The sequence below is a fragment of the Streptopelia decaocto genome (genome assembly GCF_964273445.1).
Source record: "Streptopelia decaocto genome assembly, chromosome: 2".
Lineage (NCBI taxonomy): Eukaryota > Metazoa > Chordata > Aves > Columbiformes > Columbidae > Streptopelia > Streptopelia decaocto.
In genome coordinates this window covers 44431717-44452715 of record NC_138655.1, presented here as the reverse complement: position 1 = coordinate 44452715, position 20999 = coordinate 44431717, and the positions used below count along the sequence as shown (strand labels likewise).

Below are 20999 nucleotides of genomic sequence, written 5' to 3'. Positions count from 1 at the left end.
CTCCATGCTACAACCTCCTTTCAGGTAGTTGCAGACAGCGATAAGGTCTCCTCTCAGCCTCCTTTTCTCCAGGCTGAACAGCCCCAGTTCCCTCAGCTGCTCCTCATCAGACTTGTGCTCCAGGTCCCTCTCAAGCTTCATTGCCCTTCTCTGCACTCTCTCCAGCACCTCAGTGTCTTTCCTGTGGTGAGGGGCCCAAAACTGAACACAGTGTTTGAGGTGGGGCCTCAGCAGCACCGAGTACAGGGGGAGAACAGGATGTTAAATTTCTGACCTAAATTCCTTACTTACTTTTCCAGTCACTTTGCATAGATCTGATGTCAGGCTAGCTGATCTCCAGTTATTGTAGGTCACTTTGTTTGCCCTTCCTGAATACTAGCACAATATCATCATCCTTTTTAGTCTTCTGGAATTTCCCCAGTATTTGAACACTCACTAGGAAGTAATACCAGGGAACCAGAAATGTCTTCAGCCAAGTCTTTTCAGAACTACTATGTTGAAAATTATACAGGCATGCTGACTTAAAGCCAATCAAGCCTTCTGCATTTCATTAATCCTCCACCTGAGTTAGTAATAGATAGGAGATTATAATTCTTACATGGTATGAAGACATCATTTTGCTGCTTCTGAAATATGGAAAAAATTTGATATTGAATAAGTCTATGTAATAAAATGAAAAGGTTTAGTTTTCTCTATAGTAATGGACCTGCAACATTGCTAATATGCTAATATTTATTATTTTTGTCCTAGCTTCACACGTGTCATTACAAAACCTTGTGTTTGACTGCTCACCATTTTGTTAGACTTTAACGCCTAGGCTAAAATTTTCCATGTTAAACATCTGCCTCTGGCTGAATTCCTTTCTTTGATTATTCTTCTTTCGGTCAGAAAATGAGTCAGAATTTGTGAGCTTTTTCTGAGAAAAAGGCTAGGGGAAAATACCTTGCTCTATTCTAAAGTACTTTTAAAGAATTCTGATGAGTGTCTTCAAGACAATTTAGTTTTCGCAGAAGACGAGCCTTTTCTTGGATGTGCCTTTTGTCATAATGGTGAAAATCTACAAGAACTTGGACAAGTTAGAAGTCTTTAGGACAAACTATTGTTCCATTTACCCTCTGAGCATTTGCTAAAATTTCTGAAAGATGCTGAACGTGCCATAACTTGGGAATACACTTCAACTTCGCAGCCTAAATTTAATTTCTGTTTCCTATTCTTTATTCCAAAGCATGAAGGTGATAATATAATCATTAAAATAGCTGTGACAGTATTTTTTGTACATTTTTTCATCTAGGGCAAAATTCATTTTTGATAGTTTTGGTTTTAGAATGGCCATACCGTTTCATGTCACTGAAATAAAATTGGTGTTTGGTTTGGAAAATGTCAGTGAGAATGGTTGAAATTTTAGTAATTTAACTGGAATTTAACTAGATAACCTTCTAATTGCTTCTAGGCTAGAAATGTGAAGTGTCAGCATAGCAAATTAATGCCACTTTCCACTTCTATCTTTTTAGGCTCATACTAAGGGTGTCTCACTAATCCGAGATTCTTCTTGGACTTTACTTCCCCTTCTGTTTTGCCCAGTAATATCTCTAAACCACACTGTTTCCAGGACTGTTTTTGAAACTGGCAACACAAATAGCAGAAAAAACTTCTCAAATTACAAACTCAAATGAGTTATCAAAGGAACTCGAAGATTAATGTGGGGGACTGAAGGGACTTAGTTGCTGGGAGAGCTGTCACATCATTCTGGATATCACATAGACATGCAGACCAGAAGTTCATTGCTAAAAGGCAAAGGGGAGCAATTTCAAATGAGATCAGTTTGAAGTCCTCCTTCCATTTGAGATTTAAGGAAAAATGTTTCCAGAAGTGCAAGCAGTCCCCCTCATTAGGCATTTCATGTCACAGAATTTTATGCCTTTGTTTTGCTGTTGTTTACTTTTATGTTGCATCAACATCTGTGTTATCCACAACCCCTTTGTTTTGGCTTTTTTTTTTTTTTTAATTCCTTTCTGTTTGCTCCCCTGACCCCTTTCTGTAAGTAACCATTGTGGTTTGGCTGTCTCTTGGTTGCTGGGATGAATCACCACCCCAGAAAAGAGCGCCTCCTTTCAGCACGCCATGTCTGCCTTTTATACAGTGCATGGGGGTCTCGCTTTTAGCTGACTCACTCTGAAGGGCGGAAGAAATCTTCATGCTTTCTCCATTTTGACAATTTTGGGTCAAAATTGCATTTGGTAGCCAGTGCTGGCTGGATCCTTGCTGTGGTTCATTTCTAACAGAGATGGCTGTCAGGCTCTTCCCCAGATATCCTGATTTTTCTTCACAAGATATAAAAGGGAGGGTGAGAGGTGTGCAGTCCCCATAACAGCAAGTCTTTGATCAGTTTGAGAACACTGTGTGCAAGGGCTTCTAGACCATTTGTGGGCTTTTTTTTTTTCTGTATGCAGCACTGCAACTTCCCCATGAAGCTTCCTGTTTGGACAAAGAGGAGACCTGGACAGTTGAGAGGCAGAGAAAAAAATAAAAACAACACAAAACACACAAAAAACCCCAACATGCCCCCAGCCACACACACAAAACAAAACAGCACAAAATAACAACAACAAACAAAACAAAAACAACCCCCCCACACCGTTTTCCTGTCAACATCCACTGGTTATATGAGGACTGCATGATGCAGAAGAAAAAATAGTGCTTCTTTGAGTTATATTCAGATAACTTTTCTGTACATAGGAGAGGACACTTAATATTTGAAGGGAACTCATGTGGATTCCTTCTGCACCTTCTGAAATTTTGTTTTCTTTACATTTTATTTTCCGTTGTTTTCCTTTTCCTTGCAGTTATCAAACCAGTTCTTTACCTAAAATGCAGAAGCATGTTATTCTCTAGCATTTGTAATCTGATACAAGATATTTGGCCTTTGTTGGCCTGAGATTAAGATTTGGGATTGGAATACAGTTGAACTTGAGTAATAAACTGGTAATAAACCCAAACCCTTGATGTTTCTTTCCAAACTGCTCCTTCCTCTCTGGAGTAAGTGACTCTCAAGGGGCAACAGTTCTTGGTTTGCTGAGGCAAGTGGAACACACACATGAGGGAGGAGGGTGAAGCCCCAGAGATGAGGACAGGGTTTCACAGGTCACATCACATTTTCAGGGAGGCTGAAAGACTTAGAGAACATAAATAATCATTCCCCCCCTTCTAGTTTCAGTGACTAGTTAAGGTGGTGGGAAGAAAGGATTTCAGCAGCTTGAATGCCATGAGACTTGCACAAAAATTCATCTGTGTAGATGAATAAAACAAGGGTAGTCCTTAACAGAGTTTCATTTTACCATGCAAAATTCTTCTAAAAACATGAAAGTCCAAGCTTTGCTAGTTGTTGCTTATTTTCTTAGTTCTTGATAGTTTGTTTTGTTATTTAAGAGTTAGTACTATAAATTAGAGACATGGCAAGCGGCCAAATTTATATTTGTCTTTTTTCTTTCTTTTTTTTTTTTTTTTTTTTTGCTAGCCAACTGTCTGAACTTGTTACAACATTGGGAATGAAAAAAAAAAATCAAATGTAAACTTGTCTTTTTCAAACAAGCATTCTCTGTATTGTCTTTATTTTCTTCTGAGAAACAATAATGGCATGCACAATCACTTTAAGTAGCTTACATATATTCTCGTAAAGAATGTATGTTTAAAGCACAGCCAAATTCAGCAGCCTTTTTTAAATGAATATAGATATGGCAAGAAGCCATCATGCCTGCAAGACTCGGTGTGTTTTTGAGAAAAATCTTTTTGAATGGCTTCAGAAGTTACCAGCCCAGTAAGAATAACAAACAAGATTTATAGATCAGTATAGCACCACATGTTTTTGCACAGGCTGTGAAAACGTTGGCATCTCCACCTGGTTTTCAACATTGACTTTGGATTGCAAGAGTCTCCTTGGTATCTACCTGCTTACCAAGTTTGTTATGCCTGCACCTGCAGTATTTTACATGAGGGAGGAGGAAGAACAATAATGGGATGCCAAGCAAAAGAATGCCTGTTGTTTGCTTTATGCCTGTAAGCTGACATTTTATACTTTTTACACTTGAGAATGATGGTAAGACTTTGTGGCCTGAACCAGAAAATGTAGGTTTGGCTATTCTTCCACTCCAGATAGTAAGTGCTGTCCCAGGAGAGTGTCTAGCAACTGCAGTTTTGGAACTCACATTAGACAATTAGAACTTAAATTATGTTGGTATGAAAATAATGCCTTTGATAAAAATAACTGAGGGAGACAAATTCAGAAGTGTGTTGCTAGTTTGCTTTATTAAACAAGGCATAAAATTAGGTTTTCTTTGTTTACTTCATACTTCCATAATGTGTATCTGATCTTTCCATCACAATGCAAAGCAGAAATTGACTTTTATTCTTAGTGCAGTAAGTACTGTTCCCAACATTAATTGCCCAAGATTCTTTGTACTTTCAGTGGGAAATGTTATTTTATAAAAGCTTTTAACTAGGATTAGTAGAAATTTGACTTCAGTGTAATACCTGTATTTCTTGTATTTCGTATTTCTAAAGAATTTGCCAGTTAAACAGAAGTATAATTTAACTTTTAAGCCATATTCTTTAGAAATGTCAGCTATGTCAGGCCAGTGCAAATTTCCTTCTAAACTGCAGTTCATATATCTGATTTCTTTGATAGCTCTTTGAGCAGAAGTAACAGTAATTTGTTTTTCTTAAAAGCATCTGTCCCTCTCCTGTATCATTCGGGTCTCAATAAGATCAAGAATTGTGCATTGTGACTGTTTGGCTGGTAATAACAAAATCAGGTTGTCCTGACTGCCTTTGCACAAAACAAATATTTGTTAACAGTTTTTCAAAGATTAACATGACTTCTAGCAATCTCATCTTCGTCCCAGTCCCTTGGGTTTTCTTATGAGTTTGTCTTCTCTTTTTAACAAAGGTCTACTAATATGAGTATCATTTTTTAATTGATTTAAAAGTTTTAAAGTACTTTCCTTTTGCCTCTTGCCCTGCTTGCTTGGCTTCTTTCATCCATGTGACTTATGGGATAAGTCTTGTGGCTGAGGAGTTTCTCTGTTATTTTGTCATTCTTGCTTTGCATGGTAGTCCACCCGTATATTTACTGGTATATGTGTGTGTTCTTTATTAGTGGAGGCTTTTTACTATGACGATAATAATCACAGAACCATAGAATCATTTACGTTGGAACAGACCTTCAAGATCATCATTAACCTAACTCTGGCGCTAAACCATGTCCTGAAGAGCCTTGTCTATATGTCTTTTAAACCCCTGCAGGGATGGTGACTCAACCACTTCCCTGGGCAGCCTGTTCCAATGCCTGACAACCCTTTCTGTGAAGAAGTTTTTCCTAATATCCAATCAGAACCTCCCCTGGCACAACTTGAGGCCATTTCCCCTTGTCCTATCACTTGTTACTTGGTAGAAGAGACCAACCCCCTCCATGGTACAACCTCCTTTCAGGTAGTTGTAGACAGCGATAAGGTCTCCCCTCAGCTTCCTTTTCTCCAGGCTGAACAGCCCCAGTTCCCTCAGCTGCTCCTCATCAGACTTGTGCTCCAGACCCCTCACCAGCTTCCTTGCCCTTCTGTGAATTCTCTCCAGCACATCAATGTCTTTCCTGTAATGAGGAGCCCAAAACTGAACACAGGATTCAAGGTGGGGCCTCAACAGTGCTGAGTACAGTGGGACAATCACTGCCCTAGCCCTGCTGGCCACACCATTTCTGATACAAGCCAAGATGCTGTTGGCCTTTTTGGCCACCTGGGCACACTGCTGGCTCATGTTCAGCTGGCTGTCAATCAACACTCCCAGGTCCTTTTCCCCCAGGCAGCTTTCCAGCCACTCTTCCCCAAGCCTGTAGTGCTGCCTGGGGCTGTTGTGACCCAAGTGCAGGACCCGCCACTTGACCCTGTTGAACCTCATACAATTGGCCTCAGCCCAACAATACAGCCAGTCCAGATCCCCCTGTAGAGCCTTCCTACCCTCCAGCAGATCAACACTCCCACCCAACTTGGTGTCATCTGCAAACTTACTGAGGGTGCACTCAATCCCCTCATCCAGGTTATTGAAAAAGTTATTAAACAGAACTGGCTACTCTGCTCTTCTTCATGCTTGCATAGGAGTATTTTTTTTTTTTTTCCCAGAATGCTCAGTGGGGCAGAGCTCTACATTGCTTGGCATTTTACTAAACTCCAGTTTTCTTCTGTGTTTGTAATATCTGTTCTGTGTGCTTGTAGTTCGCTGTTTTCTGTATTGGTACTGAGACCTTTGTAAAAAGTTATTTATATCTTGTATCATGTACGATTTTTACATTCAGATGGGCATATCACGTCCTTCAGCCCTTTTGGTGAGACACATTCCCTCAACATCACAAGAGTTTTAAATTCTTATGGAAGAATGGAAAACTGAAAAATTCAGGAGCACCCACTGTGCTAGAGCCAGCCTGCCTTTGCTTTACTTGTGTTTTACTGGTGGTGGTGCTGTTACTGGTTTTACCTCTGCGGAGCTGGTCTGGGTGGAGGTGCACTGGCTGTCCCAGCCAACGCATTCGGATCATGCAGAATGTGGTACATTGCCCCCTGGCCCCGCTTCCTCTTCAGGACCTGGGAGGTGTTGCAGACCCCAGTTTGTTGTTCTGAAGCACTTCTCTTCACCCTGTAGGGCTGCTAGGAACGTTCTGCTGCTGGACTTCTATCGATTGACTCTACAGAGAGTTTGTTCCCTTTGGGAGTTTTCCATTCATGCTTACAGATGCTCTTTTGGAAAACTTGGAACAGTAACATTTTAGCAAAATTCACTTGAGTGAGGTGAAACTGCATGTCGTCTTACTGATGTGACATCTGATGCATCTCCATGCATCAAGTCCCATGGATCCTCTCCCTGCAATGTGTTCAGCTCCCTGTCACTGCGTAGCAAAAGAAACATAAAATATGCAGTCCCCAAGAGATCATAGTTTCTATATTTTTCTTCTCATTTGTCTTCTTTATTGGTAGTTACAGAGTTGTTAAAACAAACTTCAGAGTTTTATTTCAGGCACTGAAGCCAGAATGTCTGAACACTTTTTTTTTTATTTTTTAAATTGTGCTCCTCAATATTTTTCCTTTTCTTCTCTGCAAACTGCTGTTTGGTTGTTAAGAGTCAAAGCCGACTGGCTTTCTTCTTAGCCTCCCTCCTGGGCATGGCCAGTGCATTATCCGTGATCATGTACATTCGGTGTTGATGTGGCTTAAACATAAGCATCTGCTGTGAAGCCACTTTGTTAGGTCTGAAAATAAAATAAATGAAAATAAATTCACTCTGCCAGAGACTGTAAAGTCATGCTGAAGTTTTCAAAAGGCTCAAGATCTCAGGGTCCATGATCTCCAAAGGGACAGGGCATTTATTTTTTATTTTTCTTTTTTTTTTCTTCTTTTTTTTTTTTTCTTAACTCTCCTGGAATTCAGAGTAATGCAGAACATCTGCAAAGTACTGCGTCAAAACACATGTTGATGTCGTGGTATATGACATGGTATATGACTGAAGGGCACCATCACCCTGTCTGCTAGAATAATAAAGAGAAATGAAAGGAACTAACCAGGGAATCTGATGCATTCAGTGTGAAATTTCTTTGTTCATCTCCCATGTGCTTGAAATATCTTTGTGGATTAATTGAGCTACTTCATGTCCGAGTTGCAAATTGGAGTGAAAGACCAACATCTCAGAGGTTACCTGGAATTAAACTACGGACATAAGAGCAGGTCTGCTCTGGGAGCAGGTCAAACTGGGAGTTCCTCTACTTTAGGATCCTGTTTCTAGCAGTGACAAGAGCTACCAAAATGCCTGGGAAGAACTGTAACAGGGCTCACTCTTGATGATATGTCCCCAAAGTATTCTCCCAATGATCTCCCAAAGACCTCTGACTCAGGGACTTTCTGAACCAGAACTAGTGTCTGTGTTATTAGTAGTTCTAAATGATTTTTTATTTCTCTTTCCAAGAAGTTACTGGTTGTTTTTCTGAACTTGTGCATACAATGTAGACCTGTTTTGATCACACAATTGTGAAGGATCAGGCTTTTTTAGAGATTATGTCCAAGGTCTTTGGCCAGGTTTGTTCCATTACTGCTGTTGCCAAATAGACCTTTCCCTATGATTGCAAAGGTTCTGCTAACAGTAGCAGTGAGAGGTTGATGTCCCATTTGCCTGGGTTTAGATCAGGATTTCATCATCTGTCTCTGAGAAGCATGAAGATGTGGCTCCTGTGTATGCAGGTGGGGTGGTGCTGAATGTGCCTGTCCAGCCTCCTCATGGCAGGGATGCTGGATGGCTTTTGTCAGAGCTTCTTGTTTCTTGGCTGGGACTTGAGGGAGGTTCTTGTCAATCATGGAGAGGCTTCACCAGAGATACCTCCCTGCTTAAATGGCTTGTTCCTCCCGCCAGTCAGTCTTGCCTGCTGGTTTCACTCATTCCGGGCCACTTGTGAGGTCTGAAGGAATTAACTTGTTTGATCATGGTCCATCTAGCCATGATTTCTGTCTGTTGCCTTCCAGTGGGTTGGCACTTACCACAGCAGTGTTCTGCAAAGGACTAATGTGACCTTATGGGTGGAAACTAATCCAGCTTATCCCTGGTACCTGGATTTTTCTTGTACTCTGTGACCAACCTTTTGAATAACTAGTAGCCAGCATGTTGCTGCATGTCTTTGTGAAGGTTTTGTTTCTTATATGGAAAATTGTGTTAGAAGTGAGGGAACATTACAGTCCCTGGTGGCTGATTTTCCCTCCTTTTCAACGGTGCTCTTTAGAGGAGGCATGTTGGACATCCTAAATACCTCTTCAAAATTCAGACTCAGGCAGATTTATCAATGCCTTTCTATCTTGCTTCTTGCAACCTTGAGCCTTGTGTATCAGGGACTGAATTTATACGTCATGTCCCTGGGATAAATAAGCTCTCTTGTTTATATTCATGGGGCCAGATCTTTCAAACATCCTTGAGCCTGTGTCAGTGGATGTTTTCTCTGACTTTCCAGCTGACTCTGTGTGAAGGCTACAGGAAGGTGCGGGAAGGGGCGGCTGTCCCTGCCAGCCTGTGTTCCCGGGCCCCCGAGCTGCTGCAATCCTCTGTCACCAGGAGCTCAGAGAGCCCAGGGCTTTGCTGAGAAATGCACCGATGTCTGACACTGGTCAGGCAGCTGTCTGGGTTTCCATCTTCATCTCCCTCAAGCGCTGTGTGGTTGCAGAGGCATCTGGCACCGAAGAGGAGCTCTGTTAAGCTGTCCTCAAATTGCTGCTTGAGTGGAAGGTTTCTAAACGCACCCAGGCAGCTGTGTGCTCACTCTGTGAGTGTGCATGTGGACTTGTCTTTTAATGGGAGAAGAAAGGCTACCTTCAAGTAAATAAACTGAAGTATTTTTCAAACGAGCATTACATAGGTACCTGCAGTTCTTAATCCTTCTCTCTTTCACAGAGTCCCTCCACTACATAGTGTTACACTTAGAGTTGGTGGTGGAAAGATAACACTAGATATGCTCTGACTCATGTTTTCATTACTGTAGTGTGGTGTTTATCCATTGTGGACATTGAGGCTCAAAGATGATGAAGGAGAGCCTGGCCAGGAGTTGTAGAACATATGTATGCTTACGGTATCAAATGTGCCTGCGGACCACGGACCTTGAACAGCCAGTATCTCTGTTCAGTGACTTCATCTTGCCTGTCCTTCCTGTGTGCTGAAGGAGCTTCTTGAGGACAGTCCAGCCTGGGCAACACAGAGGAAAAGAAGTAACAGGATAGTGTCTGAAATGGGCTTAGTCCAGCCTGGTTGGGCTGTCACTGAAAAGAACCATCCTCCCTCCATCCGTTCCTGCCCCACCTCCCCCTTTTCTCTCACTTGTTCCTTCCTCCTCTAGTATCTGCTCACGTGCTTTGGTGGCTTTGCCATTAGCTGGATTAGCTCATTGAATTTTGTTAAAAACTAACCCTGAAGAAATAAATTTATGAGTGCTCTAGATAGCAGAATGGGAAATGAAGGAATAGGCAGTGTAGGAATGGGCAGGATTGCAGCACAGTTATTGCTTGCACCTTTAAAATGCATATTATTATAGTGTATTCTTCCTTGTTTAAGATTACTAGTTGTTGCCCTGAAACCTGCACATCTGCATGTTTGAATTTCTTGGGCCACAATTCTGCTTTGCAAGTGAAATTAAGTGAACAAGGACTTCAGCAGGCAAGTGAAAACTTCTGTGAATTGTCCATGGGTGAAAGAGAACATTGCAAAAACTTAGTTTAAGTTTTTCACATGGATGAACAAACAAGTAAACTCTGGAGGCTGTAGAAATTGCAGTGATCCAGCCCGTCTCCTCACCCACAAATTCTCCCTTCAATGTGCAGCCACATATGTTTGATTTATTTTTGATTGACATAACAATACAAGAGCCAAATGAATTAAAAATGAAGCTACGTTCTGAACTTTGGCGTTTCATCACATGCCAGGAATCCAAAGTGCTTTGCCGTGTTGTTCGAGAGGGTGTTCTATCATCAGCAGTAATAACAATTTCTGAGTAATTAAATTAAACTATCTCTGTGCATCTAAATAAACAAATAGATTGTGGTTCTGCAGAATGTGCATGTGTGCCAAGTGTGAGACTTGGCTTGTTGTTAAACTGTGCTGCTGTTGGTGGAGAAGCGTTTAGCTACATTTAGTATCAGCTTCCAGTGCTTGCACCAACTTTAAGACTGGCTTGCAAGAGACTCTGTTACCTTGGTAGGGGTTTTTCCCCCAATGTCTTTTAGAAGTTTTCATAAAGATATAGTTTTTGATTAACCTAGTGGCTTTAGCTGTTTTATAGCCAGAGGTATTTAAAATAAAAATGTTACTAGGTTGTCATTCATTGTCTTCAACCTACTTTATCAGCTGAGTAACATATGCTGCTGACCAGCAAGAACTGTCATGAAAGTCTGCACGTAAGAAATGCGTAGTTCAAAAGTGATGAAGAATTTCTCTCATGAGCTGTCTTAATAACTTTTTTAAAAATAAACTGTTAGTGTGTTTCACAATTGCATTTGATTTTTTTAGTGACTTGTTTTTTAAAGGGGATGAAAATGCAAATTGTGCAGTATGCCTAGAGGGGAGAGGTAAATGCTCAGTTACTTTGAAGGCTGCGAATTCTTGTGGTTGGGAGAGTTTGTCCATGCCTGCCAGATGACTTGGGGTTGACAGAGGACCACAACTGCAGCTAGTCAGGCAAAACACAATTCAAGTGTGAATATTCTCCTTGCCTTTATACACAGAAAACCAGTCTGCGCTCACACTGAGCAGAATTTTGCACATAAGCAGACCTTAACACAGCACAGTGAGCATTTGGGGTGACACTGGGGGGGTTACAGCTTCCCCTGGGAAGGTGACAGAGGCGAGGAGTCATAGCAGTGGCAACCACCTCTCCTCATCAGTCCATCTTAAAGGACTTGGCAGAAAGGTTCAGTTCTCCTATTCCCACTTCTCAGATCTGGAAAAGGAGGTTGAGCTGTAATGGCTCGGACAGAAATGGCCTATGTACATGACATGGGGGACTTGCTGGTGGAACCCTTTATCCTGCTGGAAAATACCGGTTCATGGGAAACAGAACAATTTGCAGAAGCACGTTGCATGTGATGAAAATTTGATTCACATAAAAGTGGTCTTGAGAACATTTCAGTTTTGTATTTCAAAATTACTTTATTTCAGTTTCAGTATAAAATGTAATAAAGACTGGGGAATACAAAACAGGGACAAAATATTTCCTTCTTTTTTTTTTTTCTTTTTTGTAGAATTTAACTTTATTTAATAAACCTGAAAGATTTTAGGGCCCAGTTTCTTTGGTTTGGGTTTCTTGAGGGTTGGGTTAATTTTTTTTGAAGTTTCTCATAAACTGAAACTAAAATATTTTTATTTATTTTCCAAAGGAAAGGCATTCACAATTGTGAAATGGGCCTTAAAATAAACAAACAAATAACTAGTACAGCTCTGCCATTAAGTTCCAGTATCACAGTCACAATTCCTCCCCTGCTTCTTTTTTGCTGTGGGAAGACAATAATTTATATCAGCTGTTTTTCTTGGGTTGCTGTGTTTTTCCCCATGCAACTTGTGAACCAAAATGGGTGGAATTTGGGCTCTGCTGCCCCTGTCCCTTGGCACCCTGTCTTTCCCCACTAACTGCTCGTGGCATTTGGCAGGTAGATAACAATTCTCCACTCTGTGACCAGAGTGCAAATCTGAGCAGGGCTGGGTAAGAACAAGAAGAAATCTGACATAATCTTACAGCACAGACCCAGGTCTGTCTGAGTAGCTGCTGCCTTGTGCAGACTGCAAAGGGAACTGGGAGTAAGTTCCTTTCAGTGCAAAGTTGTTTCTCGTTCAGCGTAGACAAAAGTGCGTCAAGTGGAACTGTGGGGATGCTGGTGTCTGTTCATGTTGCTTTAAAACAAGAGAGCCTTCTGTATCCTGATTGCCTGCTGATAAAATGCATGATCAGTTTTGCAATAATTAATTCTAGGCAGTGCATCTATCTTATTCCTTCTTTCTCCACATTCAACTCTAGATATGAATCATCAACTTTTAGATGCTTTGTACTTAACAGATACTCTTCTAACTTGCTTCCTGTCAGCTGTTGCTTTGAGAAGAATCAAGAAGGGCAAACACAGCTTTGCTTTTAACACAGTGTGATTATTCTGTTTAAAATGTATTTATTTTGTGCAGTATCTAATAAAAAAAGAGTGAAGAAAGTGAAGTGGATGCTAGGTTAAAAAGTTCAAACTTGATGGGAAAGGGCCTCTTGTAAGGAGTTTGTGATTTCACTGGCCTTTGGAAGAAGAGTAGGTAGGCTTTTGTCTCCACAGTTAATAGAATCTACAAAGAAAAGGTAAATGACCAGAAAATCTTAACATAAGCCTTTTGATGGGGCAATGTATTCTACTCATATGTGGATTTTTCAGAGTTGGGCAGATCTGCAGAGAGCAGAGGAATGCACATCCTCAGAGTGGCGGAATTTCTTTTTCCTCATCCAGACTTTGCATTTTTATTTTTTTCATTTTCATTTACTTTCCAGATAAATCTGGTGTTCTAATTGTGAAGATCTTAGAAATGTTTGAAGAGTGTACAATACAAGTTGCCATCTGCCAGCAGCTGGAACAGTCTCCTGCTGCCCTTTCATCCGAGGATGCTGTCGTCAGTGCAGAAGAACCGATCCTCAAAGTCCTCTTTGCGAGAGAGACAGCGGCTCACCTGAAGAGCAGGCCACAGGACGTCATCCATATCTACCCTCCGTGGTGAGTAGGGAGCACTGGCCACGTTTGCCGTCGCACTGCCGAGCAGAGCGGGGTTGGTGGAATGCTGGTGGCGTTGTTGTAGGAAAGACCTTGGGGGTAGGGGGTAGCAGGGCTCTCTTGTGGTCATCTGTCTCTGGCAGCTGAAGAGACTTCGACAGATACCTTAAAGATAGCTCAGATAACAACTAAATGTGCATCATGATGCCTCTAGTGTTGCTCAGGGCTTCAGTTTTGTTTTCACTTCATATTTTCATGTTTAGAGCGATAGAAAGGCCTGAGCAATGTCTTATCAATGATAAGGCCAATAAAGTGCATACTTTCTGGTAGCAAAGTAGTTCAGGAATGCTCATCTGTTGCTGTGAGCATGGGTATAATGTTTCAGTGGAAAAGTCTCTATTAACTGTATAGCATTTAGCAAAAACAACACGCAGCTAAAAAAATGGGGGAAAAAAAAGAACAAGAAATGAGAGATTCACACTATTCTTAAGGAATCGGTAGACACCGTTTTGGTAGTTCCACATTTCTGCTGCTGTCACTGTCTTCACTTCCCCAAGTCCCTCTTCACTGCCACCCTTTCTGGAATTTTTCAAAATCTTTGGTCTACATTTGTGATTTTTTCTTAATTGGATTACTTTCCTGATTTTCAAGGGTCGCATAAAGTAATGCAACTAATAGTAAAGGAGCTGCTTGCTGGTGGCTTTAGGTTCGAAGGTCTACTCTTCATAAAAATTCAAGAGAACTTTGAAGTAGGAATATTACTCCTCTTTTCACTCTTTTCCACTCAAATTATAAAAGAGGAAATATTTTTCATCTGATGTATTTCATCATTCATTACCTGAGTGTTAGCCTCCAGCTGCAGTAGAATCCTGCCTCTACTGTTTGACCATATCCTTTTGCAAAATACTTTTTCCTGTTTTGCAAAAGTCCATATGTGTTTTTTATCTTCATTGATAGCTGCACATCTTTTTTTGGGTTCCCCAGTTTGTCATCTTTTACTTCTAAAATGTTGTTTAACTCTTTTTGGAGGTGATTCAAAAATTAAGCGAAGATACTTAATCTGTGGTTTAGTATGGCTACAGGTACAACTATTGATAGTTTAGATGTAAATAGATCGGTAGCTAAGGGAAATACAGTTGAATATCAAGTACTAGTCTGATATAAGTCACTGCTTTTTTTTTTAGTTCTTCCCACCCCTAAAGTACTAAATTTTGTTCTTGTTTACCTTTTCCTTCAACAAGCTTCTTCTCATGCTTTATGTTTGCTTTTGTTTCCCCATTTTCTTGTTTCCTACAAACTTCCATCTCAGTTCCATCTTTCTCTTCAGGTTTCCTCTGTTGTTTTTAAACCATGAGGCATTGCATTTATGCTGCTGTACCTTTCTGTGTAGACCTTAAACTATAAAAAGATCTTTGTACCAGAAAAATTGCTTCAGTTAGGGTGTGATTCAGCTTTCTTTTTTTTTTCTTTTGCTGAATGGCTTACTGTCGGTATCCTCAGCATGTGTAAGTCTCAGTCTGCTCCAGCTTATTCCGTGTCTGCTCTGGGAAGATGTAACTCTGCACTGATACGATCCTTTCCAGACTACAAGCATCTGCGAACTGTACTAGTGCGGTCTTCTCATTTGTTTAAATTCTTAGATGTTCTGGACATAAAACTCATCCCTGTCTACGTGTAAACTGAGATTTCTTGAGACAAATTCATATCTGTCAGTCTTCCCAGAAATATCACTTTTTATTTGCTTTTGGGTTTTATTTTAGTAGGATGTGCTTTTCATGGAAGCAAAAGGTTATTTCATAAACCCAGAATGTTTAGGCAGGGGCTATGTCTGCGTTGTTGGAGTTGCTTTCCTGAACCATGTGCCTCTCAAGGCACTTTATAGAGACATTAGTCAATAGCAACAAAACTGCATCATATCTCATCTCTAGTCATATGTTCTATCGGTTTGGAATTATCTTAATGTCGGTTGTCTCTTTGTTTACTCAACCAGAAGCCAAAGAAGATGGGCTGGATACTGTTAAACTAAGCCTACTGGGGGCGGGGAAGGGGGAGGATGATGGATGTTTTTGGTTTAGATTATTATTTGGCACTTTTAGTTTACATTAATTAGAAATTGGACTTGTACACTTAATGGAAGTTTCCTCTATCATGTTTCCAAGCTTTTATTCTGTTAAACTCTGACTTGAGAGCTCTGAAGGCTGAAATGTAGTTTCTGTTACTCTACATTGAATTTGTACTTCGGTTCTTAAAAACAAATACTGTTTGTGTTAAAATGCTTTCCTATCAATTCAAATGTGCGACTAGTTTAAAAAATTCATTAACTAAATCTACGCCTGACATGGTGATATACACATATTTACATATCTTATTGATATCACCAGTCTGAGGCAAAAGGGAACAAAAAAAGAAGTAGATGCAGGGGGAGACAATCCTTGAATGACCTGCATGTAGCTGGGACACAGCACACTGTGCATTGCCATCCTGTATTTTGAGATACTGGTATAGCAAGGCAGAGTGGGATGAGATGGGGTGATTTATAAGCAGACTGCTGCTGCTGCTGTAAAGTGACATCCTGAGAGTAGAATGTCCTGGTATCTTTAAAATAACACCCCAGAATTATGTTCTGATTTTGTGTTTTGCTTTCTGCCAGGCAGCTGAGTGAGCAGGTAAGATGCAGACACAAGGCTGCTTTGCTTCATGAGCAAAATGTGAATGCGTCATTTTGGAGCTTTTGTAAAATTAGACTTTGCTTTTGTCACTGTATTGTATGTCTTGTGAACTTGGTGCGCAGCTTGGTATATGAAAGGTCTCTGGCAGTAGACTTGTATAAATACTTTGGGAAGCAGGGTTTAGAGATTTGTTGACATATTTGTTGGTATTTGTTTGCATACAGAGTCCCATTATACTTCAAAACTAGAACAGATGCAATTTAATTGATAAAAGATTGACAGGAGGCTCGTTGTAAGAATCTAATCAACCTGGACGTTACTCATGAGAGAGGTCCCACTGATTTTCAGAGGAGCTTTGTGTCAGAGTAAGAATTAGCAGGACTGAGCCCTGATCTTTTTAAACTCTATGTGGATTTCTTTGGGTCTGTTGTCTCAAGGTACATAGTTACAGTTTGAATGAAAGGATTTCATGTGAGAATTGTGACTTGCTTTAGGGAAAGCAACCCCGATAAACTGATTAACATATTCAAACCAGCATGTCTGGTGGCAGAAGGTGCTCAGCTGCCTGGCCTGTGAGCTGGCTGATGGGAGCCAGCTCTGATCTTGAGGCTACATAGAAGTATTATTGCAGTATTACTGGATCCAAATAAAGCCTCTTAACTTGGGCACATCACATGAAAACGGTTGCGTGTTTTGGGCCGGAGCTGGTTTGTGTCTGGCCAGCTGGGAACACAACAGGCAGAACTCAGCCCTGCCTGCCCCTGCCTGCGCAGGCTTGCCTGTGGTTGGCTTTGCAGTACCTGAGCAATTTCTTGGATTAAGGTTTCAAATGAACACCTCATAATTTTTATAAACTGGATCTGAATCATTAAATGTTTTTAACAGCTGGAAAAGGAAAGGCTTATTACTGAGTATAATTAAATTGATTACTAAGACTTTATTCACTTCACAGAACTACATATCCAGCAAAAAGTGAAAACTGCTTCATACTGCAAAGACATGAGAGAATGGGAACAAAGGCTTTCCAGTTCTACTGGTGGTGATTTTATGGCTTCAGCTTACCTGTTTTGTTTTTTTTATTTGTTTGTTTAACTGTAAAAACTATAGAAATTGTTTACCATACCTAAAAGAAAGTGGTAGGAGTTGATATTTTTAGAGAGTTGAGGATTCATTTTTCTGCTGACATCAGGGCTTGAGGAAAGGCAGTTTCCTTCAGATATTCAAGATAAATTAACCTGGAGAAGATAGTGCAGATAAGAATTATTTTCCTTGCCACTAAATTTAACAACTTTGAAATGTTTTTTGTGTATTTCTGAAGTTAAATGACTAGAAGTGCTTTGATATTAATACAGTTATTGGCAATAGCAATGTAAACCACAGATCACGTTTGATTTGGACACGCTCAGAGATCGATCCGTATCTACTGATAGTGAAGGTCTGGTATGAAACCTTGAGTTCAAGAGGTTCACACGCTGCTGATAACTGGAGCGCTGGGATAGTAGGAAGGGGTCAGAACCAGTTTGTGTTCTGTTCTTATATTGCCTGTAAACACTGGCCATTACACACTGCAGAAGACAGTATCCTTGGCTGGATAGTTGCTATTCTCTGTGCAACTTCTCTGTGCTTAAAAAAAAAGAGAGTTTATTTTAGGAACTCAGTATGGTAAGTATATAAAACACTTAACTCTGTGACATCAACAAGCAACTTCAAAGTTGTTCCTTAGTTTCTCTTAACCTATGAAACCACAGGGAATCATAATTACTCAGCTTTGAAAGTGTTCCAGTGCCTGGTGAAAGTGTTTAATGTGGACTTCTCACTTCAGCTTGCATTACACTAGATTCAGTCTCTCCTCAGTTAAAGAGGTTTAGAAGAGTCTGAATTATTTACTACCAAGAAGAGCCGATACAAAACATTGCTGCAGATCAGCTGATGGAAGTTGCTGTAGAAATACGCAAGCGAGCTCTGAACAAGTTAATGTACGGGAAGCAATCTAGCTTTGTGGACTTTTGTATTCTTCTACTTCAGAATTAGCCTGGATATGTCATAGGCTGTTTTGTTGGCTCAACAACAGGACTTATGATAAATGGATATATTACTGTGATTTTGTCCTGCTTAATATGCTGTCTTACATTGCATGGTCTTACATCATCTTGGTGCGCAATGAGAGTACCAACATGAGGAACTAACATGAAATAGCTGTTGTGAACTAGTGTTACTGGTGTTAAAGAGGGTTTTCTTTCCATTTGATAGAGACTTCTTACCACTGTTGCTCTCACTAGTCAAGGGAAGCATTTAAGGATGTTGTTACAGAATACCTCCCTATCACAAGACCATGTGAAAGTAGGATCTTGGGCTTCATTAATAATGAAATGCAAGAACAACCTACTGCTGCTCGGTAAGAAGGAAAGTATCTATATCCTTTAATTTTTTTTTTTAATTCCTTAAAGGTAAAATACAAATACAAATTAAAGACATGTAGGGAACATCTTTTGCATACATTCAGTTTCTCTACTGACCACACAGAGAGAGGCAGCTTCAGTTGGACAAAACTGATCTGTGTGCACTATGTTCCTTTGATGAAATCTAAGCATTGATAAATTTGTATATATACATACACATATAAATACTCAAGCAGATGGAAAAGAGAGGGAAAAAGATCACCAGTCAGATCTCTCCCATTGGAAAGATGTTCACTCTGTCTTTACATTCTTTCTTTGAAGATGTTACAATAGCAGAGTGGGAGAACCCTGATAAGGGGGACAAGGCTCACTCAGAAGATAAAATTCTACAAAACTTCAGAGCTGTAAAGCCAGTGTGGGCACTATTTCTAAAGTACATATGGGAATGGCCTTGGAGCCAAAGATCAGATCATATCATCTGCTTGGAATTGCTTCTCAGAGATCATGCAGTTGTGAAAATTGAAGCTTCTTTCAGAAGAAGCTGGAGCAGCTGCAGGATTTTTGCAAATGTTGATTTTTTTTTTGTTAGAATATACCTTTTGTAGTGCAATCACTTCAAAAGAGATGAGTTTTCCTTTGAGACTGGGAATACATATACTTTTTGAGAACTGAAAGTTGTCTCTAATAAGCTTTCAGTGTAATTTCTTCAATACTTTTATTGCTTTATCTGTTTTGACAGAGCAGTCCTTAGGATTTTACTGTTTTTTCTGTTTTTAAAAAGAAATTTTATTTTTTGTCCATCCCCTCATGTAAAGGGAGAAAGTTGTATCTGTAGAGCTGCTCAGGTATATCCTATTTTATATCTCTAGAACTAAAGACAGTGCGGCATTAGTAATATTTGTGTTGGTTCACCTTGCATGTAGAAAACCAAAATAACACCATATCTTAATAATCAAATAAACGAATAATTATGTTCCTCTATAGGTGGATGACATAATTGTAAAAATACAGAATTATAAAACCTTGATTCCAAGAGTAGAACAAGTAATTTATGCCATTTCTGTAATCTATCACAACCTCCTGAAGCAACAGATACCTGGTATTTCAGATATGGGCTATGTCTAATAAACACAGTAACATGATCACACTTTTACAGTGAGATAGACTTGTTTATTTTTATAACTATGGCATAAATAGATGTACTATATGAATGTCACACGTAAAATATTAGTACAGTGAAACACAGAGATGAAAGAGCTGCTCTCTATGAAAGGGATTTTCCACAGAGGAAAGAGTGGAAACGCGTTTTGGGAAGATGGGATCCTCCAGATAGTTAATCCAGAGTCCTGTAGAAGATTAAAACTGGATTTTAAACATGCCTGTCTGTCTCTTGGCTAATAGCCGATGGTATCTTGACACAATGAAAAGGGGACTTTCCACTGTACTGTACCAATGAAGTGCTGGGTGTTGTTGATCTGTTTGTTCGCTTTCAGCCAAACCAGAGGGGTCAGAAGCAAGCAGTATGTTTGCAAAGCGGCAGCTTGGTTTTTAGAGCAAGGTTAAGATGCGTTGTCGTCGGCACAAAAGCCTCGAGCAGGGGCAGAAGACGTCTGTCTGTCTAGACGGCTGTCAGAGCGCGGTACGCGCAGTCAGGTGTTGCCCCCGCAGTCTGCCCAGAGCTATTCTTGGTGGGTAACGCTGCACGCCCCAGGGAGCCTCCACTGGGATGACTTTCTTCAACATGTGCCACTTCACCTGTAAGAATAAAAGAAGTGTAGAAAAGAGGCAGGGAATATAAATAGCCTAGTTTATGCTGGGGAGTGGAGGGCTCTGCATTTTTGTTGAATACTAGATACCATCCAACATTGATCCTACTGGAATGATTGTAGCATCCGGTTAATGGGAAAAATCTTAACCACCTCACAGTGGTGCTTACATGTAGAGGAATTGGCATACATTTGAGTCCATGTGTTTCAGGAACAGAAGAGGAAAATTATGTTTTTAAACATCCATTACTTGCTGTCAGTGGTGCTGTTTATGTTTGAATTCTTAAGTTACTGGAAAAAATATTCAGTGAGAATGAAAATGCTCCATCTTAATAATCAGAAAATATTCTCATCCTGAAAATCTAATAGTATGTACTTTTTTTTTTCTTTTAATGAAAGGTCTGTACTTGAAACTTCCCAGCTTTTATAAGTGAGGAAATTCCAAACATTTTGTAGTGACAGATACTGTTAGTGGGTAGCTGTCCACTGACGTCAAAAACAGAGGATGGCGAACAGCTTTGTTCAAGTCAACGAAAAATGTACCGTCTTGGATAAACTCTGTGTTAGCAACGGAGCTATCAATGATATACGAGCAGCTTCACATGAGTTCCCATGTGCATTCAATCCAATGCTAAATTCCAGATCTTGTTTAATGAGCAACTGATGGAGCCAAGACCTGGCACTGCACAAAATCCTGCAGTCTGTTTTATCCAGTCATGAAGGAAAAACAAGCTAAATAAGTTCAGATGAACAACTTCAGAATTACTGCAGGGTTATTAAAAAACTGTGATTTGTATTCCTCTGCTAATGTTTATGACTAACACATTTGGGACGTGTAAAACAATACTTAATTTGTAAAAGGACTGTGTG

General features: G+C 40.1%; 1 protein-coding gene across 5 annotated transcripts in view; it reads left to right on the top strand.

Moving 5' to 3' along the window:
• Window positions 1–20999, top strand: part of SPIDR (scaffold protein involved in DNA repair) — a 212271-nt gene that overhangs the window by 73008 nt on the left and 118264 nt on the right. For all 5 annotated transcript variants that reach the window (XR_014183220.1, XM_082044378.1, XM_082044377.1 and 2 more), the window contains one exon: window positions 13079–13298. Coding sequence is in view for 4 of the 5 variants with exons in the window: in XM_082044378.1 (XP_081900504.1) it covers window positions 13079–13298 (220 nt within the window). In the remaining variant the exon portion in view is untranslated. The remainder of the gene's footprint in view (window positions 1–13078; window positions 13299–20999) is intronic.